Source organism: Phacochoerus africanus, chromosome 4, assembly GCF_016906955.1.
Source record: "Phacochoerus africanus isolate WHEZ1 chromosome 4, ROS_Pafr_v1, whole genome shotgun sequence".
Lineage (NCBI taxonomy): Eukaryota > Metazoa > Chordata > Mammalia > Artiodactyla > Suidae > Phacochoerus > Phacochoerus africanus.
In genome coordinates, this window is record NC_062547.1 from 142478 (window position 1) to 168161 (window position 25684).

The window sequence follows — 25684 nt, forward strand, 5'->3', positions numbered from 1 at the left end:
AGGGTCAGGTGAAAGAGGACGTAATGCGTTGGTCTAGGCACGCCAGACCTGTGCAGATTGGCACACCGTTTGCAGGAGCTCGAGTTGTCCTCTAAGGGATAAGAGAAAGAGGAACCTCATGGCCAAGTGGTTTATGAGCGGTCGTTGGCAGAATATGCATCAGCAAAGAGAGCCAAGGTGCAAACCTAGGCACGCCAGGTTGCTGCAAATAGGCGTGCCCTTTGCGGAAGCACAGGGAGGATTCTCTGGAATGTTCTGCATAGATCGCTAACTCCAATGCTAATGATAGTTATGTGCCTAAAGGTCAGAGTAAAAGCTTAACCTTCTACCAGCTAAGTGGCTTTTAAAATAATAAAAGAACTTATAAAATAATAAACATACCCCATATCCTCCACCCATAGTCCCCTCCTCACTTGACCTCATCCTCAAGAGCACAATAAAAGCAGTGGGGTTTCTTGAGGGGGGCTCTTGGTCCCTGAGACCTTGAGTCCCCCGGTTCCCACCTTTACTTAAGAAATACGTCTCCGTGTCTTGTTTGATGTTAACTTTTTTCCTTAAGCTTCACAGCACCCGTTCTTCAGCCCCATCCTGCTGAGCTGGTCTCGGCAGTTGCCCTGCAGTGTGTCTCATAAAATAGATCTTATTTTTTCATCGAGGTTTGGATTAAATTGAAGGGAGGAAGTGGTATAGAATTAGGAACAGAGCTGAGGCTGGATAGAGGCAGGTCCTCAGGGGAGAGCTCCCCCCACCAGCCTCGAACCCTGCACCTCCCACAGGAGGGCCCTGCCCACCACCCAGCAGGACGAAGGAAGCCTCTGCCCCCCACCCCCAACAGCCCAGCCGGCCCCAGCCGGGGCTGCAGCGGCCCAGACCCTGGGAGGCCTCGTGCTCGGGACCGCCAGCTCCTCGGTGGCCTCCGGTGGCCACAGCCCCTCCGGCCCCACTTCCCTCTGAAAGCACGTTCCCTCCTCCTCCTCTGGACCTGCCTGTCGTCCACCAGGCCTCTGCTAGTCCTCAACTGCACACCTTTGCTGGCGTTGACCAAAACCAAAAATGCACAAACTAAAAATTGTAATTATGTTTTATTTGGCAGACAAAATTAAGGATTTATGTCCCAGGGACAGCCTGTCAGGTCGCTCTGAGGAACTGCCCAACAGAGGTCAGGAGTGAGCCAGGATATATTGGAGTTTTTGCGAAACCAGAAATGGTTAGTTGGAACCCCAAAAGATTACCTTAATTAAAGAAAAAACAGACACCCCAAGTTAAGGAATTTAGCACTTTTCTAGATATGAGAAGGAGAGTCGGGGCTCCTGAAATCATTCCTTTGATGTGCACATTAGCTCTCTGGGGCCAGTGTCCCAGGCTTTCCCACCCTGAATCCCTTTGGGTGCACTGGGGGGTTGGGGAGGCTGCAGTGGCTGAGGTCTCCACGGCTGCAACATCCTTTGTTTACTGATGTGGCAACTGACAGTCTTTGTCCACAGATGATATGTCTGCAAGCTTTTCCTACACTCTTAGGGGTTTGGTTTTGTTTTTTGTCTTTTTAGGGCCACACCTGTGACATGTGGAGGTTCCCAGGCTAGGGTGTACAGCCTACACTACAGCCTCAGCAACGCAGAATCTGAGCTGCGTCTGCCACCTACACAGCAGCTCAAGGCAACGCCGGATCCTTAACCCCCTGAGCAGGGCCAGGGATGGAACCCACGTCCTCATGGATGCTAGTTGGGTTTGTTAACCGCTGAGCCACGATGGGAACGCAACTCCATCTATGCCACGTGTTTACCGACGCCTGGATCTAGAACACTTCCTTCTGAATGTACACACACAGAACACCGTTCTCAGAGGCTCGACTGGGTCAATTACTTCATTGTTTCGTTCCAATCTCCTACATTACCAAATTTTCCATTTTTTGGGGTTCTATCAGATTGGTTCTCTCAGCTCCTGAGGGATTTCTGTTAAACAAAATCCATGTTAAATCCTGTCTGTCCTTCCGTTCCTTTCGGTGTGTTTGGGTGGAAGTTACAGGCCTGCTTTGGGATGAAACGCTCCATCTACTCACATTTAACACGGTTACTGATGTTTGGGGCTCTTGGGGATTTTATGTTCTACCTTTTCACATTTTAATCAACTGTCGTATGTTATCCTCTATTTTTTTTTTTTTTTTTTGTCTTTTTGCTATTTCTTTGGGCCACTTCCGCGGCATATGGAGGTTCCCAGGCTAGGGGTCGAATCGGAGCTGTAGCCCCAGGCCTACGCCAGAGCCACAGCAACGCAGGATCCAAGCCTCGTCTGCAACCTACACCCCAGCTCACGGCAACGCCGGATCCTTAACCCACTGAGCAAGGGCAGGGACCGAACCCACAACCTCATGGTTCCTAGTCAGATTCGTTAACCACTGCGCCACGACGGGAACTCCTTATCCTCTATTTTTAAACATGATTGTCGTTTGGTCTTACGTAATAGAGCCACCAGAGGTACCCCTGGGCAGCACAGGGGTACCTGCCTGCCCCGGCTCAGGGGAGTGGGTCCGCACCTCAGCTTTGCCCCAGGGTGGAGGAGCCGGGAGCCAAGCCCCTTCCTGTTCCTGGCTGTGGCCCAGCTGCCAGGGTGCAGCGTGCAAGCTCATTTCATGACAATTCTTACTTCACATTTGTGGATTTTCTAGTGGCTGGAAAATGTCCCACAGTCAGGCCTAAAGTCAGGGGCAGCGCAGGGCGAGGGCAGGGGCTCATTGCTCTCGTGGGCTCCCCTGTGTCCGGGTCCCTTGCCCTTCCCCCCAGGGCGCTGCCATCGCCGTGTCTAGAAGTTGCCTCGGGAATGCCGCCTTGCCGTGGAAGCCCCGTGGATGTCTTCTTTCTACACTCGAAACAGGGGCCGTGCCTGGGACGGAGCAGCGGAGGTCAGGCTCCCAGGTCATTGGCCTCCGGCCAGGCTGCTCCTGCAGGTGGGTCTTGGGCCGCTGGGTGTGCCCTGAGCGCCAGGGCGTCCTGCTTTCCGAGCAGGCTCTCTGCCAATGTCACAGACCACCTCCTGGGAAGCCTCCTGCCTCTTGGGTGGGGTCAAGGCCACGCTGCCCCTCAAGTAGCCAGAAATTTATGTTCTAGAAGTGTGGTGGGAATCAGTGGAAAATAGTCGTGGGGGTACAGAGAAGGGTCTTCTAAAGACAGTTTTACGCTGTGCCTTTTTAGATTTCAGCGTAGGGATTGCTTTGAGTACCTGTCTCCTTTTTCCCGTCCGTCAGCACTGACTGGGGCGCAGGTCGACTAACCCTAGGTCAACAGGAAAGCCACACCGTGGGAAGACTTTCTGTGACATCTCCAGGCAGAAAGGCAGCCCTGGCCCGGAGGGCAAAGCACAGGCCGAGTAGAGGGAGCAACGTGGGCTGTGCTGGGCCCTGACTGGGGCCAGGGGTCCTCCAAGCCTCCGACAAGACTGATGGGGCCTGGCAACGGCCCGGAGGACCAGCGAGGGAGGGCTCCGGACACGGCGGCCATCTCTGCTCTCATGGCTGCCCCATCTTGGCACGCCCATGACCGGGGCCGGGGACAGCCACTGAAGGATGGGGCGCCTGCAGCAACAGCACATTGGTGCAAAGGGGCTTGTGCTGTGGTCTGGTCACACAGGGGCTCGGAGCAGCGGTCAGAGAAATGAGAGCCAACATCTGAATTAACCCAACCTTGAAGGGATGGAAGTGCTGCAGCCATCCTCCTGATGGGGTCTGAACACAGTTTGCGGGTCATCCAGGAGGGACCCAACAGCAGCGCCTTGGGGGAAGGAAGCTCCGGGCTTCTGTCACTTGCTGACGTTTCCCGTTTCCCCAGGAGGCGGGCTCGGGGAGTTTTGCACTCGCTTTTCCAGGAAGTGGAGGGGCTCATACTGCCACCCTTGGGGTCTCTCCCATCCCGTCTGGGCCTTGTTGTGAAGCTGGCCCACCATTCTCTCCCCTCGTGGGCTCTGGCTGAGCTGATGTGAGAGACGTCATGTGAGCTTTTTATCTATTTATTTATTTCTGGTCCTCTTAGGGTTGCACCTGCGGCATATGGAGGCTCCCAGGCTAGGGGCTGAATTGGAGCTGCAGCTGCCGGCCTACACCACAGCCACGGCAGCTCAGGATCCAAGTTGAGTCTGCAACCTACATAGCAACTCACAGCAATGCCAGATCCTCAACCCACTGAGTGAGGCCAGGGGTCAAACCCGCGTGCTTAGAGATTGCTGGTCGGGTTCGTTCCCACTGATGCTGATCCGAGACTGGAATTCCGAGCATGTGGGCATTTTAATCGTAGGCGCCCAACTGCATGAACTCGCGCTTCCCCCTGAGCTCCCAGATCCTGGGGCTGAGCAGTGGTCCTGGGTGGAGGAGGAGACCTCAGGCTGGTGTCGGGGGCAGCCCCAGCCCCAGAGGCTCAGCTACGGAGCACTGGCTCGTGAGCAGGAAGCAGAACGGTGGGATGCAGACGGTAAGGAATACATCAAGCAGGTTCTGTCCCTTCTCTGTCCTCCCAGGCTCATCCAAATTTTGGAAAACTAGCTTGTGGGGAAAACACTTAACCGTGAGCTTTAATAAGAAATGGTAACTTTTAGGTGACATATGCTTTTACCTCGACACTTTTTTTAAGCTGATTCTGAGCTTTGGTTTTTGGTTTTTGGTTTTTCCCTTTTTGGCCTCCTCCCCGCAGATGGAGTTCCCGGGCCAGGGATCAGATCCGAGCCCCCGTTGGGGCCTACGCCACAGCTGCAGCCATGCAGGACCCTGGAGCCCACTGCGCCAACACCGGCTGAGGCGCTGCCAATCCCGTTGCGCCACGGTGGGAACTCCTGATTCTGAAAGGTTTTGATGGTTTCTTCCTTGTTTTCGTAGGGGATTCAGAGTTCCCTACTTTGCCATTTCATCTGTGTGATTTCGTCTCGACAACAGCTCTTTCTCTCAACTTGCACAAAATTCCTTGATCCCAGGGACCAGCCCCGCTGCAGGGTATTTGCCACAGAGGGGGCATCTTCCTCTGGAGAAGACCTTTGTGCTTCTCCTGCAGCCCCAGGAGTGAGCAGGGGACCGACCTTGGGAGGCCGTGGTGGATGACACGGGTCAGGACCACCTGCCCGTTGGCCCTGGAAAGTTCCACGTCCATCTTCCACGGCGCTGCTGCTGGGTCCACCCATCCCTGCTTGGGTGGGTCTGACACAAGCCTCCTGTGGCAGGCAGCTCTGCCACCAGGTCGCCGGGTGGCCGTGGCCGTGTTGGAGACAGGATAGGAAAGATCGCCTTCCCCAGACCCTGGTCCAGGCCCCGGCCCCAGCCCGGCTGACGGGCGTCTGGCACAGCAGCTGCACGTGGACGCCCAGGGGCTGGACGGCCGCAGCCTGCAGTCTCCGCCAGGCCCGTCTAGGTCTGGGGCCACACTGGTGACTGAGATGGAGGTTTGGTGGGGGTGGCACCCCTGCCACCTTGGGTTTTGAGATGCCTCCCTGTCTGCTCCTCTCCCAGGGTGGGACCCTGGCTTTGACTTCTCGCCCAGCAGGGGGAGGTGTTGGGGAGCAACCCCAGACGTCCCTGCCAGCCAGCCCCACGACCCCGGCTCTTACCTGGAAGCCACTGACGCGGTGTGAGGACGAGCCAACCACCACGCACCTCCCCTCACAGCCCCCTGGAGTGGGCAATGCCTGCTGGGCGGGGACGGGTCCCACTGCCCAGGGACCCGCAGAGAAAGGGGCTTGGGCCGGGACTCCATGTGTTCCTTGGCCCACATGCCCTCACACACTTAGCAGCAGGCTGCCATTTTGTCATCTGTCACTCTTTTTATTATTTTGTGGTCCTTAACCCTCATTTTATTGTTTTTACAATTTTTACCTGGCATTTTTCTTCACTGACACGTGCAAATCTCAGCTGTTCAATGTTGAAAACAGGAGGCCCCGTGTACCTACACGCTTCTCTTGATGGGGGACAGCCCAGGGCTGCAACCAGCTCCTGTCCAGGTGCTGGAGCGGGTCTTTCGATTACCAGGGATGTGAGTGCCAGCTGTGAAAATCTGCACAGAAAAATGCTGGGGTGGGGGCGTTCCAGAAGCCCGTCTCTCCACAAAGACAGGGGGAAACTTGCAAAAATTATCAGACTCAACATTTTCAGACTCTGGAAAATAATAAAAAGCTTGCAGAAATCAGAGGAATGCTTAATCAAGAAAAAATAATGAAACTTCTGTACAGAGCCTAGTGGCATTTTAACTCGCCCCGGCTGTACCTCTCGCTTGCAAATTCTGTGCAGCCTTGCAGATGGCAGCCTCTAATCCACCTCAAACGCCTCCAGAAATCTGATGAGGAGAGAACACTTCTTAACTCATTCTGAGGCCAGCAGTCAGATATGGACACTACAAGCAGAGAAAACTGCAGACTGACAGCCCTTATGAATACAGAATCAAAAATCCTCAGCCAAGTCTAGCAAACTGAATCTGGCAGCATATTAAAGGGATTTTACACCCTGGCTATTACTGGCCAGAGCCAGAACCAAACTCAGGTTCCATTATTCATCACTCAAATTCAAAGTTCAAGAGACAAGGCTTGGTGGGAAAAGAAAGCTCCTTTTTTCAGGAAGCCAGCAACCTGGGGAGATGGCGGACTGATGTCCCCCAAACCATCTCCGAGTTGCCGATCAGGGCCAAGAGGTTTTCAAGAAAAGTTTCAAGGGTGTGCAGGCAGGGGCTACATGCAGAACAGCACAGTCGGCTCCAATAGTCGTCTTGAAATTGGTCACGTGGTGGTCTGGTCACTGTCTGATTGTTTTAAGCGGGTTAATCTTCCGTTCCATGGTCAGTTTGTTCTTGCTTTCTCGAGGCCGGTTCTCAGAATCGTGCAAGACAGAGAGTTTAGGTCATGGCTTCCGTCCGGTCATCACGCTGTTAGCTTATTCTGTCCTGGGGCGGTTTTAGCATCCGACAAACAGCTGAGGACAGTGCATCAGACACCGTTACCGATGTTCTTCAGGGAGGAACTAAAGATTCTGTGACTGCTCGATGGCTGATTCGTTTTTTTTTTGTTGTTGTTATTGTTGTTGTTGTTGTTGCTATTTCTTGGGCCGCTCCCACGGCATATGGAGGTTCCCAGGCTAGGGGTCCAATCAGAGCTGTAGCCACCCGCCTACGCCAGAGCCACAGCAACTCGGGATCCAAGCCGCGTCTGCAACCTACACCACAGCTCACGGCAACGCCGGATCGTTAACCCACCGAGCAAGGGCAGGGACCGAACCCTCAACCTCATGGTTTCTAGTCGGATTCGTTAACCACTGCGCCACGACGGGAACTCCTGATTCGCTTTTAAATCGGTACCGGTTCTCCAGGCCAACTGCTGGCTCCTTTTGCCACCAGCTGCTCACTTCTTTCCTTTTGTTGTTGTTGTTTTTTAAATTTTATTGAGGTACGGTCGATTTACATATTGTGTTTTATTTCTGATGTCCAGCAAAATGATTCAGTTACACACATATATGGACCCACACACACCGTTTGTGTCCCTTTCTTTACAGTTTATCACAGGACACTCTGCGATACAGTAGCCCTTGTTCTTTGTCCGTCCTACATATACTAGTTTGCATCTAGTGTGCCAATTACGGCATTTGTCTCTGTCTGACTTACTTCCCTATGGTAATCTCTACGCCCTTGCAGGTTGCGGCAAATGGCATTGTTTCATTCGTTTATGGCTGACTGGTATTGCATTGTGCATATGTACCACATCTTCTTAATCCGGTCATCTGTCAATGGACATTTAAGTTGCTTCCATGTCTCGGCTATTGTGAACAGTGCTGCTGTGAACACAGGGGTGCACGTATCTTTGCCAGGAGCCGTTCCTGAGGGTCTGCCGTCTGACACAGTCAAGGAGACCCGAAACCCAGACTGCACGGCACGTCTGGGAAAGTCACGGTCCTGCTTCTTCCTCTCAGACTGCTCATGGTATTTGTAAAAACTGCGGGAGTAGGGAAACTCCGAGGACGAATGCTTACTTATAACTTGCCAGAAATTCCCTGCTGTTCTTACTGTTCCCCCGTTCTGGGGTCATCATCCATTTCTTTGGTTTTTTTGCTATTTTTAGGTCTGCACCCAAGGCACATGGAGGATCCCAGGCTAGGAGTCGAATCGGAGCCACAGCTGCTGCCCTACGCCACAGCCACAGCAACACCAGCAACACCAGATCCCAGCTGCATCTGCAACCTACACCACAGGTCATGGCAACGCCAGACCCTTAGCCCTCTGAGCCAGGCCAGGGCTCGAACTCTGAAACCTCATGGTTTCCTAGTCGGGTTCGTCAACCACTGCGCCACGACGGGAACTGTGATGGTCATCCGTTTCTAAGACGCCCCCCTTTCCTGACAGCGCCCCTAAAAGAATGCTTTCGTATTTGGACCACTGCTGTTTAAACTGTGGGAAAACCCTGGAGACAAAATAGAGGCTTGGGGCACAGGCCTCTCTGTGTTCCAGCAGGCAGTCGTTTTCCACGTCAGGGGCTAGGTGATGAGTGGGGCAGATACTGGGCCTCGGTAAAAGGAAAACTTGTACGGTTTGTACCACGCAGTTGAAAACAAGTCAGGGAAGTGCCCATTTCCAGTCAATTGTATGTTGATGTGTCAGGTCTATTGGCCCAAACCCAAGGAGTGCCAGTGCTCTATGGTTTCTAGTTCTGTGAGAATCAAATAACCTTTGATAAATGTAGCTCACCGTTACTAATGGAATATAGTCAGGCCTTAGGTGTTAGACACATAGAAATATTTTTAGCCATAAAGTTAATAGACTCATGCTTTTGCAGCCCATAAAATTAGATCTTTAACATGAGCACACCTCATGCTGACAAGTCAAGTGGAAAGGACAAGGAAAAGGAGCATTGTGTGTGTGTCCCCTGATGCGTAAAACCACGGGGCATATTCGATGGATTGGAAAGTTAAAAAATGTCAAAAGATGTATGACGCACGGTATAAGGAAACAAAAAAATGTATATAAGCTAAGCCCTTTCAAGCAATAAACGAGAGTCCTGCACGACCACCAGGCCTGTGTCCATTCCTTCGCCGTCGCCGCCGGTCCTTCGGGAAGCCCTGGTCCAGCTGGAGCGGGACTCCGGCACATCTTTTTGATTTATAGTTTTGTCCAGATCTATGCCCAGCAGTGGGATTGCTAGTGAGAAGGGGGCTGCAGGGGCAGGATATAGGTTTTTTTAAGTTATTTTAAAAGTCGCATAGCCGGTTGCTGATTAAGATTTTACTCTGATCTTTAGGCATTTAACAGTCATTAGCATTCCAGGAAGCTTGGGCCTCAGCTATCTATGCATCTAGAGAATCACCGTTGTGCTTCTGCAGATGGCGTGCCTAGGTTTGTACCTCGCTTCTCCTTGCTAACGCTCGTCCAGCTAACGACCCCTCATAAACCCCTGAGGCCATGGGGCTCCTCTTTTATTCTTAAGAGGACGTATCATGTATCATGCTGTGCAAACGGCGTTGCCAATCTGCACAGGTCCGGCGTGCCTGGACCAACGCATTGTCCTCATTCCGCTGACCCTGTGAATAACTTACGCCTTTAGGTCTTTGTCCTTAAGCATAAGCCATTCACCATCACAGCGACTGTTTTTCAAGCAGGAAGACGGAGTAAAGTAAAGCAGGACAAGATAGAGTTTTCAGCAAAGACGCTAAGACAAGATTGTAGAAACGTGTCTTGTGATGCTGCGGAAACCGCAAAAACTGTGGCAATGGAAGGAGACAAACAGCACTCGGAGCTATGGAAAAGCAAGGTTTATTCAGCACCGGTGCGGGCTCAGAGGAGTCACCTCCAGAGTCTGAGCACCAGGTCTCTGTTCTCAGTAACTCTTATACACTACCAGGTCTTGATTTTCCCATGTAAGCATCCCAGACCTCCCCCCATCCCCAAGCAGACAGTGTTCCTCCCTAAGAGGCTGAGCAAGCGAGGTTACAGAAGCAGAACTGATCAGCAATGCGGGGTACCTGATGAGCAGGGCTGCTGGCTTGGACAGAGGGCACACAGTTGTGACATTATTACAAGAAGGGTGGCATAGTGATGAGCACAGCTGGAAAGGCTTGCAGCTGCCTTCTTAGCCAAGGGGGGGTTGTTCTTTAGTTAAAACTCCATTTCAGTGACAATGTGGCAACTCTATTTCTAGTTTTCTGAGGCACCTCATACTGCTTTCCATCATGGCCACACCAACTTGCATTCCCACCAACAGTGTGGGTGGGTTCCCTTTTCTCTGCACCCTCTCCAGCATTTGTTTTGTTTTGTTTTCTTTCTTTTTTTTTTTTTTTTTTTTTTGCTATTTCTTGGGCCGCTCCCGCGGCATATGGAGGTTCCCAGGCTAGGGGTCGAATCGGAGCTGTAGCCCCAGGCCTACGCCAGAGCCACAGCAACGCAGGATCCGAGCCGCGTCTGCAACCTACACCACAGCTCATGGCAACGCCGGACCGTTAACCCACTGAGCAAGGGCAGGGACCGAACCCGCAACCTCATGGTTCCTAGTCGGATTCGTTAACCACTGTGCCACGACGGGAACTCCTCTTTTCGTTTCTTGATCAGCCACCCTGTGGCATATAGAGCTCCTGGGTCAGGAATCAGATCCAAGCCACAGCTGTGGCAACACTGGATCCTTAGTCCACTGTGCCAGGGCGGGGATCGAACCTCTGTCCTGAAACTGCAGAGCCATCGCCAATCCTACCGGAATCCCACAGGAGGAACTCCTCTAGCAAATGTGTTGTTCGTGGACTTTTTAATGATGGACGTGCTGACCGGTGTGAGGTGGTATCTCACGGCAGTTTTAACTTGCGTTTCTCTAATAATCAGGGAAGTCGAGCGTCTTTTCACAAGCTAAAGTCTTTTTATACAGACAGAAAATGGGGAGGGGGACAAGCAGGGGCTTTTGTACCTGAAATGTCCCCGTAGGGTCCCACTGGGTTTCACTACCAGGAGGGACTTATCCCAGAAACACAAGCATGGTTTAAAAATAAAAATCAATCAGTATAATTAATATGCGGTATTAACAGAAAAAGAAAACACCATGAGGTTATCTCAATGGCTGAAGACAAACCTCTGACAAAAATCTAACATTTCACTATAAAAACATCCAAAAAACCCCCACTTCCTCAACATGATAGAAGACATCCATGGAAAAGGGACAGCTCACAGCATGCGTACAGGTGAAAGACCGAAAGCTTCTCCCTAAGAGCAGGAATAAGACAAAGATATCTCCTTGAATCCAGCATCATCCGGAAAGTTCTAACAAGGGCAATGAGACAGAGAGTAAAAGGAGAGACATCCAGATTGGAAAGCAAGTATCTTGGGAATATCTCTCTATGCAGATGACATGGCAAGTGTATAGAAAATCTAATAGAAACCACAAAAAAACCTGTTAGATTAACAAAGTTGCAGGTGACAAACTCAGCATAGCAATGATCAGAATCACTAGCAATGGTCCACCCAACAATATAATTAAGAAAACAATTCCACTTAGAGTATTTTTTAAATATTTAGTAAAAGAAAAATGTAACCAAGCAGGCGTAAGACTTGTATGCTGGTAACTGTAGAATATTGCAGAAAGGAGTTAAAAAGCCTAAATAAATGGCAAGACATCTGCGCTCACAGACCTGACCTCTTAGGCAACACCACACACACTGACCTACAGCTTCAATGAAATCACTATCAAAACTCCCCCTGTTTTTTTTTTTTTTTCCAGAAATGGACAAGCTGATCCTAAAATCCATATGGACCTTAAAATCCCAAAATAGCCTTGAAAAAGAATAACAAAGTTAAGGACTCACACTTCTTGATCTCAAAACTTACGACTGGAGTTCCTGTTGTGGCTCAGCGGTTAACAAAACCGATTAGCATCCATGAGGACACGGGTTTGATCCCTGGTCTCGCTCAGTGGGTTAAAGATCCGGTGTTACTGTGAACTGTGGCGTGGGTCGGCAACTGCAGCTCTGCATGGACCCCTAGCCTAGAAATTTCCATATGCCTCGGGTGTGACCTCCCACCCCCAAAATAAAGATAAAATTATGCAGCTGTTATAGGGAGATTGAGGTGTACCTCTTGGAGAACTTGGATAGGCAATAGTTTCCTAAATACGATACAAGCCACAAAAGAAAACAGGTAGGGAGTTCCCGTCGTGGCGCAGAGGTTAACGAATCCGACTAGGAACCATGAGGTTGCGGGTTCGATCCCTGCCCTTGCTCATTGGGTTAAAGGATCCGGCGTTGCCGTGAGCTGTGGTGTAGGTTGCAGACGTGGCTCGGATCCCGGGTTGTTGTGGCTCTGGCGTAGGCCGGTGGCTACAGCTCTGATTCAACCCATAGCCTAGGAACCTCCATATGCCGCGGGAGCGGCCCAAGAAATGGCAAAAAGACAGAAAAAAAAAAGAAAAGAAAAGAAAAAAGAAAACTGATAAATTGCTCTTTGCTAAGTTAAAAATGTTTGTGCCTTAAAGGACACTCTCCAGAAAGTGCAAAAGCAGCTAAAGGGTGAGAGAGAGTTTTTGCCATTCATACAGCTGACAAAGGTCTAGCATGCAGAATATAAAAGGCAGCAGAGAGACAAGCAGGCCGGAGAGTAAACGGACAAGGACTTGCGCAGACGCTCTCCAGAGACACACGGGCAGCCGGCGAGCCCAGGAGCATCCCGCCGGTGGTGAGCTAGGACACACACACACAGCACAGTGGAGGGAAGGGCTACGATTGTGTGTCCGGTGAAAACCATCAGGGAGGAGAGGGAGGGGCTGAAACGCTCCTGCGACGCTGGGGGGAGGGTAACAAGGTGATCCCGCTGTGGGGACCCGTTCGCCGGGTCCTCAAAAGAAGTAACCATTGAATCACATGACCAGCCGTTCCACTCCTGAGTGTGTATGGAAGAGAACTAAAAACATGTGTTCACACAAAAACCTGCATGCAAGTGTTTCTAAACATTACCCATAGGCCCCAAACTGGAAGTAGCCCAATGTCCATGTTGCCGAAATCTCGGCTGCCTCTGTCCACCGACACCAAATAGAAACTCCGAGACAGAGTTGGAGGAAACAGAAAGAGTAGCTTTCATTGCCGGGCAAAGAGGGGACACAGCAGGCGAGTGCCACAAGGACTGTGCCCCCCTTAGAGGGGCTAGCGACGAGTCTTCGTGTTCAAGGAGCAGGGGGCGGTCAGCCCCTAGACATTTTCCTGATCGGCGGGTGGTGAGGTCACTGGGACTCAGCATCATCAGCCTTCTGATTCCAACAAGTCTGGGGTCTGCGTGCCTGTGGGCAGCGTCCTGTTGGCTTCTTGCACCTGGGGGGGCTTCAGCACCTGCAAAATGCCTCCAAAGACGGGGCTCAGAATAGTATCTACAGTCTTCAAGGAAGAACTAACGGCCCTTGACTATGCTGAATGGCTGAACTATAATTATGTTGTCTTGCCTCTTTTCCCTTTTCTCTGTATTTTCTCACTTCTCTAAGTTGATTCTTTGACTAAAGTTTTTCTTAGACAAAAAGGCAGGCAGAGGACATGAATGGGGGTCCGCTCTGGGGTCTCACAGGGTTCTGATCAGTTCCAGCCTTTGACTGATGAAGAGCTAAACAAAACACGTCCGCATGCAGTATCGCATGAATCGACCATACAAAGGAATGTAGTTCTGATACACGGATGGAACCTCAAAATGCTATGCTCGGGAAAGAAGACAGAAACAAAAGGCACGTAATGGAAAAGGATGCCGGGAAAACGGAAGGCAGGTTGGGGTTGAAGGAACTGGGGGTTAGGGGTTGGAGAGGGTCGCCTGCTGGGCATGGCTCCTCTTTCCGTGGGAAAGGCGGCAGGAGCTGGAGAGGACTGCAGGCTGTGCCATCACACCCAGAGCGCACTAAGAGCCACTGCTTGTACACTTGCCAAAGGGACAAATTTTGTGTTATGCAAAGTTCATATGATCAAAAATTGTCATATAACTGATAAATTAACAGTATACCGAGCCAAAGTTATCACACCGAAAACAGCTCCAGGTCCTGCTCTCCCCGTTTCACTGTCACCTCCGCCCTGGGGGTCATGTGAGTGAGAAGCTGCCCCAGGCTGAGCTACTGCCTTTCCCAGGCCAGGACCCAGGACCCGTTGGTGGCTGGAACATCTTCCGCAAGGCAGGCGGGGGCAGCACGTCAGGGCCTGGAAGAGGCAAGAGCCCCCTTGGGCCTATGGGTATCAGTCACTCAGTGACCTCACCCCGGACCAGGCCTCAGGGCAACCCTCTGACCGCCTGTGTGCACACAGGGGCCTAGGCGGGAGGACCGCCTTCTGGGTCAGCATGGGCCCAGCAGGAAAAAGTACCACGCAAGGTACCATGACAGGGAGAATGTAATATGAGAACTGGGTCTGAGAGGACACCAGTAAGGTGGCAGGTGCAGGGAGCAGGTGACACCCTGTGAGGGGAACCCAGAGAGGAGGCAAAAAAGGTCAGAGCCTGGACACCTGGCCACAGAGCCGGAGACCAGGAGTGCTGGATGGTGTGGGAGCAACTGGGGCCTTTGGAGGCTGGTCTGGGAGTTTGGAACCGACGATGGTGAAGGCCAGAGCTGCTGTACGACAGCCACGGCCTGAGCCATCACACACACACGGTCCTCCACCCAGGTAAGGAGAACAGCTGGGCCTTCAGTCCCAAGCGAGCTGGGTCCGGGCAAGCGAGCTGACCCGACCCTGCCCACACAGCCCCACAGCCAAGGACCCGTCCGGCCCACACCCCAGCTCCACCCTGGAGTCACCCCAACTCCTATGTGACACGGCAGGGGGCCGGAGGGAGGGAGGAGAGGCGGGGGCTGCGGGGACATGCAGGCCCTGGGCGCCCCGCCGCCCCCACCACGGCTGCTCCTCAGCTCCCACAGGGCCCAGTGTCCCCGCTCCTGGGACCCTTGGGAGATCAGCAGAGGCTCCTTTGGGGCTCACTCCTGTGGGTGCTGCTGACCTGCCGCCAGGAGGACCCGAACCCCACCTGGAGCGGGGACTCTGCAGCGGGAGGAGCGTGGAGGGGGTGGGGGGCTGTGCAGCTGAGGGGGAGGCTGGCCGAGGGCCTGCAGCAGGCTTGGGCCAGAGGCCCCCAGGCTGGGGAAGAGACCCGGCCGGCCCCAGCCCGAGGGGAGGTGGTGGGATGGCTGCAACAGGGCAGGGAGCTCCCTCAGCTCCCTCAGCCACTCTCCCAACCGCCCTAGTGAAACCTGACACCCGGCGGTCCCTCCCCCTCCTAGGACCAGCCAAATCCCATTTCCCCAAAGGCCAGGGAAAGGAAATTTTAGAGAAATCGAAACTACTTAGGAAAGAGAGGTCCCCCTTCTGCTCACCCCACACCCGACCCAGCACAATCCCTGTGTCTGGACCACACCTGCTCCGTCTCTGCATCAAGAAACCCACTTCCCAAAGCATCTCCTCTGCCCGCAACACCGACTTCGCCTGATCCTGAGATGCTCAGGGAGGAGCACGAGGTGGCCGTGCTGGGGGCTCCCCAGAGCTCAGCCCCCGTGGCCACCACGGTGATCAACATCCGAAGCGAGACCTCCGTGCCCGACCACGTCGTCTGGTCCCTGTTCAACGCCCTCTTCATGAACTGGTGCTGCCTGGGCTTCGTGGCTTTCGCCTACTCCGTGAAGGTGGGTGGGCGCCAGTGGAGGGGGGCGGGGGGACTCCAAGAAGCCTGGAGAGGCCCCCTGCCCAGATGTGCCGTGAGGTGTGTGGGGAGCTGATGCGTGTGTCCTTCCGTGTGTGTGTGGGGGGGGGGGGGGGGGGGGGGGGGGTGTAGGTGTGTGTGGCTTGGGGCTCCTTCCCAGCGCGAGTTCCTGGCGAGGCTGCGTGGGTGCCCATGGGGATGGTGGGCTCGGGGGTGGGGTGGGGGCTGTGTCTCCACCCTCCCGAGACCTGCCCCTGCCCGGCCCAATTAGAGCAGTTAAACCCTTCACCCTTGGGACTCAGACCCAGAAAAGAGAAAAGGTCCTTTAAGGGCGCTGAGCCAGCAACGGGGCCAGAGCAGAGCGGGGAGGAGGAGGAGGCCTGGGGCTTCCTGGACAGCGCCTGGTTGTGGCCTGCACCTGCTCCCGGTCCCCCTCACCATCTCTTCTCCTCCAGGCGAGGGACCGGAAGATGGTGGGAGACATCACTGGGGCCCAGAGCTATGCCTCCACCGCCAAGTGCCTGAACATCTGGGCCCTGATCCTGGGCATTTTTCTGACCATCGGAGCCGTCGTTCTTCTGGTGTTTGCATGCTTAGCAGTCTATGAGATGGCTTTACAACATGCAAAGAGTAACAGAGGCTACTAGCAGCCATCCACGGCCCAGCCCAAGTCCCCCACCATCCACACTGGCCCTGCCCCACCCCCTCCCTTCCTACAGGACTTGCAACCAGGGAGGCACAGATTCAAGTAGCAAGAGTCCCACCTGCTCTGAGGAAAGCAGAAAGGCAGGGCTGGGGACCTTCCAGAGAAGATACAGGCTCGCCTTACAGACGGGGGCTGGTGCCAGCAGAGGGTCAGTCACTAGACATCCGCAGCTGATCGGTTGCCAGACCCGGGTTTCCAGGGAGGGAAGAAACTGAGTTCCAGGCAGTCCCAGGATGGCCAGGGTGTGAGTCAGTTCATGTCCCCGGGGCTTCCTGGCCCCATTTCAGCCCCTCCGGCGCGTCTGAAGGGGCTGAAATGGGTGGACCTCTGTGTGTGCACAGTCCTCGTGGGCTCCGGCTCGGGACGCCTGCAGGGGACCTGACTCGCGGCTGGGGGAGGGGGCGGGGTCCGCCGTCCACCTCTGGAGACACAGCCCCAGTGGCCCCCGCTCTTCAGGGGGAGGAGAGCCCCTGCCCTGCCCTGCCCTGCCCTGGAAATCAGCCCCTGTCCCTGATCCCGCCGGTTCTGTCCGGCGCCCAGATGTGCGGGCCCTTGGGGTGCCCCGGGGCAGACGCTGCCCACAGCCAGCTGGGCAGCTGCGGGGTGAGCCCGGGGCGGGGGGGCACGGCCTCACTGTCCCTCCCCTGACACCGATGCCAGGCATGGACCCCCTGTGGACGAAAATGCTGCTGCCATAGCGGGAAGCTAAGGATGCGGCAGCCAGCAAGCCACCGAAGCCTCTCCCCCCGCCCCCAGGGACCAGGATGGGAAGGAGGGACCTGGTGCACGAAGCTGAGGTGCACACACACCGAAGGGCCGATCTCGAGGGGCCCGGACTCTCGCATCTTCCCATACCTAGAAAAGCGCTAAAGTCCCTAACTTGAGGTGTCTGCTTTTCTTTAATTATGAGTAATGTTTGGGGGAAAAAATAAAATAAAAAAGAGTGACCTTTTGATGTTGAGACTGCCTGGTCTTTGTTAGAAACGCCTGCATGTCCTCAGTGGTCCGTCTCCCAGGCTTAAGTCCTCAGAAAATTCCCGAATAACACACAGTTTTCAGCTTTTAGGTTACGCAATTTCTCGGGTCGACACGCCCCAGCCCTCACGCAGGCCCCTTCGTGTGTCCCCGGGAGCCGCGGTCTCCTCCCTCGGGGCACGGCTGGGGGGTTGGGGTCCCAGGATGGGCTTTGATGCCTGTGAGCAGAGGGGGGCGGCCCCAGGAAGGAGGGTCCTGGGGGAGGGGAGGCTGGCCGGCCCACCCCCCTGGGTTGGGGAGGAGGGACCCAAGGTGGGGCGGGGCCAGGAGCCAGCAGAGCCCTGGAGTCGGGCAGGGGGCGCTGCCCAGAGACTCAGACCCCTGCTGGGGGTGCTGGGGCGGCTGGAGGCTTCCCTGACCAGCAGCGCCCAGGAAGGGAGCCAGGGGTGCGGCCAGAGCAGCGTCTGCCCTCCACGCGGGAGCACACCTGTCCTGCTCTGCCCTGGTCCCCCTCAGGGCCACCCTGGGGCAGGGCATCTTCAGGAGGCCCCACAAGCCACTTCCTCCTGGGCTCACTCCAGGCAAAACAGAGACAGAGTCCTCTCTCCCGAGTGCTAAGAGGAAAAAGTGCCAGATTTGCCTCCCCCCCCCCCCCCCCCCCCCCCCCCCCCCCCCCCCCCCCCCCCCCCCCCCCCCCCCCGTCCTGGCTTTCAGGCCTCCCAGCTCTGCCTGCTCCCAGGGGGGCTTCCTCCCAGCGGTGACCCCCAGCTCTGTGACTCCCACTCTGCCCCCTCCCTGCCTGGCCAACGCTCTCAGCCCTGCCCAGGAAACACCCTGCAACACAGCAGGCCCACCTCGGTGATACGGGACACGGTGGCTGCCCCGTGGGAACCGCCCTTTATGACCTCTGCTCACAGCTGCCTGTGGCACCCCGAGGCGGGCCTTCCTGGACCCCAGGGGTGGTTCCACCAGCCCTCCTCCAGGACCCACCTTCCCGGGGAACTAGCCTCCCCAGCTCACAGGGGGCAGCCACGGAGGGCCAGGGAGAACCCCAACCCTCGAGGCCTCGGAGGTAGGGCACCGTGGGGGTGGGGCACCCATCCCGCCTGGCGCCAGGACTGAACCCAGCCTGAAGAGCTGCTGGCTTCGGGGAGAGCCAGACAGGAGCGAGGGAGCGAGGCGAGCCCGGGGGAGAAGGGGCTTGACCCCAGCCTGTGGCTGCCTGGACCCCTCCAGCCTCTCCAGGGTGGCCCCCAGCACACCCGTGGTCCTGGGTCCCCACACCCACGCCCTCCAGCGCCTCAGAGACAGCAGTGCCCGCCTGGGGCAAGTCTCCCGGCACTGGGCTGAGAGGGCGCCTGCTTCCCGTGTGCGGTCCAGGCTCTGGCAAAGGCTCGCACCCCAAGGCCCAGGGTCCCCGCTGTCTGGGAGACCCTTCCACCCAGCAGGACCAGCCTGGTTCCGTGGGAGGAAGGGATCTGTCCTCCGGGGGGCTTGTCCAAGGGGGCCGAGGCACGAGCGCCCTGGGCGGAGGGCTCTGTGCCCCCCTGAGGCCACTGGGAACTCTCAGCAGGGCCCCTCCGCGGGAAACAGCACAGCAGCTTCACAGGCAAGAGCACTTTATTGAACCCAGTTGTGGACAGGTAGGTCTCTAGCACCTGCTGTAGGAAGGGGAGGGGGTGGGGCAGGGCCAGTGTGGATGGTGGGGGACTTGGGCTGGGCCGTGGATGGCTGCTGGTAGCCTCCCTGTTGCCTTAAATCCGAAAATACAGTCTGAAATTCACCACTGAAACAGTGGCAAAAATAGCAATAAGTGCAATGGTCAGAAGGAGGCCCAGGACCAGGGCCCAGATGTTCAGGCACTTGGCGGTGGAGGCATAGCTCCGGGTCCCATCGATGTCTCCCACCATCTTCCGGTCCCTCGCCTGGAGGAGAAGAGATGGTGAGGGGGACCGGGAGCAGGTGCAGGCCACAACCAGGCGCTGTCCTCCGGGGGGCCCCCCGGGCCCCTCCCTCCCCTCCTGGGGCCTGGGTCTCCCAGCCTCCCAGCCTCCCAGCCTCTCCAGGAAGCCCCAGGCCTCCTCCTCCTCCCCGCTCTGCTCTGGCCCCGTTGCTGGCTCAGCGCCCTTAAAGGACCTTTTCTCTTTTCTGGGTCTGAGTCCCAAGGGTGAAGGGTTTAACTGCTCTAATTGGGCCGGGCAGGGGCAGGTCTCGGGAGGGTGGAGACACAGCCCCCACCCCACCCCCGAGCCCGCCATCCCCATGGGCACCCACGCAGCCTCGCCAGGAACTCGCGCTGGGAAGGAGCCCCGAGCCACACACACCCACACCCACCCACCCACCCACCCACCCACACACACACACACGGAAGGACACACGCATCAGCTCCCCACACACCTCACGGCACATCTGGGCAGGGGGCCTCTCCAGGCTCACACACACCTTCTTGGAGTCCCCCCGCCCCCCTCCACTGGCGCCCACCCACCTTCACGGAGTAGGCGAAAGCCACGAAGCCCAGGCAGCACCAGTTCAGGAAGAGGGTGCTGAACAGCGACCAGATGACGTGGTCCCGGACGGGGGTCTCTCTGGGGATGGTGATCACCGTGCTCGTCATTGGAGCTGACCCTTCGGGCGCCCCCATCTCGGCCACCTCCTGCTCCTCCCTGACCGTGTCCTGGCTGTGTGGCACACCTTGTGGGCACCACAGGGGGAGGCTGGGAAGTGCTGTGACATTGCTTCCCTGTGACCATTTTTGGAGTCAGGCTGCAGGCTGGAGGGAGGTCTTTCGTAGAGCTCAGCCCCATCTCCTGGCCCCCTTTCCCCACATCAGCCCAGCAGTCCTGCTTTCTCAGAAATTTCCATTTCCGGCTATTTTGTAAAGTGGTGAATTGGATGAAGCCCTAGGAAATTAGCAAATTCTGAGAAGTTACAAGTGGGAGAGAAGGCTGTGGTCCAAGGGCTGGCTTTTGTCCCAGGCACACGGGTCACGATAGACTCGGGCTGGGGTCGGCCCGTCTCTTCCCCAGCCTGGGGGGCCTCTGGCCCAAGCCTGCTGCAGGCCCTCGGCCAGCCTCCCCCTCAGCTGCACAGCCCCCCACCCCCTCCACGGTCCTCCCGCTGCAGAGTCCCCGCTCCAGGTGGGGTTCAGGTCCTCCCGGTGGCAGGTGAGCAGCACCCACAGGCCTGAGTTGCCTGCCCCAGAGGAGCCTCTGCTGATCTCCCAAGGGTCCCAGGAGCGGGGACACCGGGCCCTGTGGGAGCTGAGGAGCAGCCGTGGTGGGGGCGGCGGGGCGCCCAGGGCCTGCATGTCCCCGCAGCCCCTGCCTCTCCTCCCTCCCTCCCACCCGCCGCTTTCTGTAAGGGCCAAAGGCTCCTGAGCCTGAGTGCACCCCACCCAGAGGCACCTCAGGAAGGAACCGTGCCTCCTACGGGCCAGAGCCTTCCTGAATGACGCTTTCCTCTTCCTGTCTCTGTTCACCCCCATGGGAAGATGGGGGTCTCAGAGCGGAGAGAGGTGTGTGCCTGCGGTGAGGCCATTCCCGCGACGCGGGGCAGCGGCCACTGCGCTTTTCCCCTTAACGAAGAAACACTGGGCATCATAGGCCTGGCGCCCGCCCCTCTTCTGCAGCCCCTTTTCCGCATGGACGGCGGTCTGGCCGCCTCCCCTCCCGCTCTGCCCTCTGTCTACACTCATGCCCCGGTGACCCTCGGCAAGAGAAAAGAGGACCCCAGAAGGGGGTCACCTGTGGAGACCCCCACCTCCACCGACTCCCAAAGTCCGCAGTCCTTGCTTCCACAGGGCAGGGTCTCCTGGCGTCTGACTCTGGGCCTGCTGGGTCCCTGCAGGGAGGCAGGAGTAGGGGGTAGGACTGTGTCGCACAGCTGCTCCACCCCTGTCCCCCAGCCCCAATGGGGGCATAGTCGGACCATCTTGGAAGGGGAAGCTACTGGGACGCCAAGGAGCACAGCCAGCCTGGAAGCTGTTAGAGGCCCGGGAGCCGGCAGGGGGGCCCCCAGGTGGGGCGGGCATCACAGGCACTCCCGGCATCCCGGAAGCCAAAGCCGAGACAGGAGCCTTGCCCAGGCCCCGTCGGCCACGGCCCCTGCCTGCCGTGTTTGAATGGCAGCAGGAGCAGACACAGAGTTTCCTTTGCTTGGCGCCGAGACCCAGGATGAGGACTAGCACACCTGGCTGATGGGGAAAACTTTGAAAGTGTGGCCTCAGCCCAGGCAGCCACCAGGGGAGGAAAAAAAAGAAGTGCTCCCGGAGGCTGGAAACCGGGGGCGACACGCACTGTGAATTTTCTGTGTCAGCCTGACCGGGGCCCGGGGCCCCCACGTTCCGTAGGAAGTTATCCTGGTACATCTGGAGGGGCTTCACTCTGGCAGGTGGACTCCCATGCAGCCTGCTGGGAGCTGAGGAGGAGGCGAAGGTGGAGGAGGGGAACACCCCCCGGAGCTCAGCATCGGGCTTCCCACTCAGGTCTGGTACTGGGTGCCCGCCTGATCGCGCGAGCCTGCGGCCAAGGGCAGATGGCCAGCCTCCAGGCCAGGTGGCCGCGTCCTAATAAGGTCTCCTCCTAAGAATCCACTGCTTCTCTTTCTCTGGAGAAGCCCAATACCAGCAGTGAGGAATTGGGGCTCCAAGGGCTCTTGGAGGCAGACCCAGAGCCTCAGCTCCCGTGGCCCTAGAACCAGAGGTTGCAAGCAGACCCGCTTGGAGGGGCATAGGCCGTGGGCTGCGTGTCTGGGCCTCTGACCGCACAGAGACCGGCAGGCGGACTGACGAGCAGAAGTGAAAGGGACAAAGTTCAGGGTGGGGACTTGGCCTTCCAAGAGTGACAGCTTCTCAGCCCTAACCAGTAAAAACCGCATCACACAGACTCTGGAGGAGGGTCCCCATGTGCCCAGTGCTGGCATCACCTTGAGGGGAAGGTGGGCACGAGGGGCTTAGGGTGAAGAGCAGAGAAATGTAGCAGAACCCAGATCTGTGGGAAGAAGCCTCACGTGCAATTTTGAGGCCTGACCCTGACCCTGACCCTGAAATTACAATAGTTCTGAAAGAGCGCTGAAAGCCTCGACCTGGACCCAAAGAGACTTAAAATAACCCTGGGCCCCTTGCGTGTGGCTCTATGGCTGGAGGTGCTGGGGAAGCTCTTGGTTTCTGCACTGCCTTACCCCAGTGCCCGAGGACGGCAGGCCAAGGAGGGCGTCCGCCCAGGGCCAGCGTCCTCACCGCAGCCTCAGGGGAGACCTCAGGACCCCCAGTCAGGGCGCACTGCCCCTGCTCCACAGTTGATGCTGGAGGCCTGGGGGTCAGGGATGCGTCCTTTCAACCCAAGGTTGTCCTCGTGTGGGCTTGACACGGGGCGTCTAGGCCGTCTTTGCATTGCTTTTGATCTGCATGGGCTGCGGGGTCTTTGGGACTGGCCCCCGGGGGAGGGTGTATTTTGCACCGAGGCCCTCCTGACCACGTGCAAATGTGGCTGTTGGGAGGGCTGCCCAGTCTGAGGCGTGGCCAGGGCGTGAGGCCCTGAGGGCCCTTCTTTCTGCCGTGACCTAGAGGTGCCACCTCCGTGGCCCCTGCGTGACCTTCCTGGGCACAGCCAGACCAGGACGGAGGGATTTGGGCTTGTTCGTTCCACCGCCTAACCCTGCCTGTGCGAAGGGGCGCATCCCTCCCCGGGTGGCTCCCTGCAGGCCCAGCTCAGGTCCCTCCGGCCGGACGCCGCCTTCACACCCTCTCCAGATCTCCTCTGGCAGGATTTCGGGGACCTCAGAAACACGGTCCCCACAAACCCCCCTCCCAGCGTTTCCACTTGTCATCGCTGGCTGTGTTCAGTCTGCGCCGCGGGGGCGTCTACCTTTAACGTGTCCTCGTTGCGACTGTTCACAAAGACACGGCAAAGCGCATGCGACGCCAACGTCCCGCCTGGCAAACTGCTGAAACGCGCATGCCTACCAAACACCAAGTCACACACGGCGCACTGCCCGCCCCGCCAGGAGCCGCCCACCGGCCCCACGGAGCGCACCGACCGCTCTCAGGGCCTTCATGCTGTGCACATCCTTGCTTTTCAAGTGAGTTTCAACCCTCAAGTGTGGGTAAAGCCGAATCCGATTGAGCGAGGGTCGAACCCGAACGCTGTGGTTTGATTTTGCCTGGCTTGGTCTCCGTTCCCGCTGTAGTTCATTTCTCCTGATTTCTGTGTTGTGTTCCTTGGATCCCTGAGCCACAGCCTCTGCCCTGCTCTCAACGGTCAGTGTTGCTTTTGCCGACTGCGGCTACAAAGGACGAAGCCGCCGTGAGCATCTGTGCGTGTGCGCGTCCCTACGCGGGCGTCCACGTCTCTGTTGGACGTGTGTCACCCACTGCAGTGGACCAGCCGGATTGTCTGCCACAAGCTTGTTGCAACACACACTCCCACAGCAGGCCCGAGAGGCCCCCAACTCCAAGCGTAGCTATTCCAGGGCTTGTGTAATGCTGTCTCTTTGTGCTTTCAATTCGCATGATGAATTAGGTTATAGCAATTATCTGTTGGCGCAATAAGGTTGCATGATGGGAGTTCCCGTTGTGGCGCAGTGGTTAACGAATCCGACTAGGAACCATGAGGTTGCGGGTTCGATCCCTGGCCTTGCTCAGTGGGTTAACGATCCGGCGTTGCCATGAGCTGTGGTGTAGGTCGCAGACGTGGCTCGGTTCCGGCATCACTGTGGCTGTGGTGGAGGCCGGTAGCTACAGCTCCAATTGGACCCCTAGCCTGGGAACCTCCATATGCTGTGGGTGCAGCCCTAAAAAGCAAAAAAAAAAAAAAAAAAAAAAAAGCAAAGAAAAAAAAGAGCAACGCTACTGAGGGAGTTCAAGGATGCCTGCTGGGCAGATGTCGACTTTGCAACGGATTCCACAATATCTTCAAGAGTTAAGGAGAGGCTTTGGATCATATTCTTGTTTGCATTTACTTCTTCTTTTTTTTTTTTTTGTCTTTCTGCCTTTTGTAGGGCTGCTCTCGCAGCGTATGGGGGTTCCCAGGCTAGGGGTCTCATCCGAGCTGTAGCCGCCGGCCTACGCCAGAGCCATAGCAACACAGGATCCAAGACGTGTCTGCGACCTACAGCACAGCTCGCGGCAACGCCGGATCCTTAACCCACTGAGCAAGGGCAGGGACCGAGCCCGCAGCCTCATGGTTCCTGGTCGGATTCGTTAACCACTGAGCCACGACAGGAACTCAGTTTGCATTTACTTCTAACCAGGGAGGTATGGCTGTGCCAAAGGAAGCGCATCCTGAGTCATGGCATCCCCTGGAAAGTCCTTCCTAATGACCACGTTAGTCCCGCCGTCCTTGAGGAAAGTCAAGGGCCCAGGTAAATACCCAGAGGCACTGCCCGGCTGTGGGCCAGCCATCTCACCCATAGGCCCAAGAAGGGCAGTGACCGTCACAGGCCGAGATAAACCCAGCCCGCTCCTGTCGGGGCGGCCCTGTTCGTGGCCGTGTTCCCAGGACAGCTGCCTGCAGTTACCCCTTACGCCGAGGGTCGGTCAGACTCTTAGCGCATGTGGTAAGAAATCTCCTAACCTGAGATGTAGAGTCATTCCAAAGTCCTCGCCCATACGAGGCGAGCTCTCCTAGTTGGTGGGGGCCGCTCTGATGCAGATAATCATGAGAACTGGAGGATGCAAACGTGCTAAGATTTATTCAGGTATTTGTATGTAGTCAGGCAGGGACAGTTATAACTGGAGAAAGGTTGGGAGAAAAAAAAAAGGCACAAGTTGTTCTGGCTGTAATGTAACAGGAGAACAAACTTGACTGCGTGCAGCCCCGCCCGGGTGCTCGGCCGCTGAGTCACGCGGGCCCAGCGCCTTTGTTTCTGCCAACGCTGTGAGAACGTTGCCTGCAGCCGATGGCAGGACTGTCCCAAAGAGTCATCTTCTTTTTTAACTTTCTGATTACGGTTGATGTACAATGTTCTGTCCGCTTCAGTACAGTTGATTTACGATGTTTCTGAGCACAGCAAAGTGATACCATCGTGCATGTGCACATGCATCCTTTTTCTGTTCTCTTCCCTTAGGGTTTATCACGGGATATTGAACACAGTTCTGGGTGCTACAGAGTGGGACCTCATTACCCATTCTGCATAGAATAGTTGGCATCTGCTGCCCCCAACTCCCACTTCATCCCTCCCCCACCCGCTCACCACCCTGGCAGCCACAGGCTGCTCTCCAAGGAGCCCTCTTAACTCAGGGTAGAATTCAGGCTTCTTTTACGCAAAGGCCGGAGGGGGAGTGGGGGACGGGAAGGTCAGGGGACGGAAGAGACCCCGGGCCGAGTTCTTTGTTCCTGGTCGATGCGAATCTGGTGTGTTCCGAGGTTCCCGCAGA

The 25684-nt window shown here is 56.4% G+C and overlaps 2 protein-coding genes across 2 annotated transcripts; one reads left to right on the top strand and one right to left on the bottom strand.

The window, feature by feature from the left end:
- Nucleotides 1-15241: 15241 nt before the first annotated feature.
- Nucleotides 15242-17296, top strand: LOC125124760 (interferon-induced transmembrane protein 1-like). Its single transcript, XM_047774806.1, has 2 exons — nt 15242-15612; nt 16085-17296. Exons 1-2 carry the CDS (start codon nt 15427-15429, stop codon nt 16274-16276), a joined length of 378 nt encoding a protein of 125 aa, XP_047630762.1. The 5' UTR covers nt 15242-15426; the 3' UTR covers nt 16277-17296.
- Nucleotides 17297-18912: 1616 nt separating this feature from the next.
- Nucleotides 18913-20133, bottom strand: LOC125124761 (interferon-induced transmembrane protein 3-like). Its single transcript, XM_047774807.1, has 2 exons — nt 19796-20133; nt 18913-19235 (listed from the first exon to the last, which is right to left on the bottom strand). Exons 1-2 carry the CDS (start codon nt 19949-19951, stop codon nt 19065-19067), a joined length of 327 nt encoding a protein of 108 aa, XP_047630763.1. The 5' UTR covers nt 19952-20133; the 3' UTR covers nt 18913-19064.
- Nucleotides 20134-25684: the final 5551 nt, after the last annotated feature.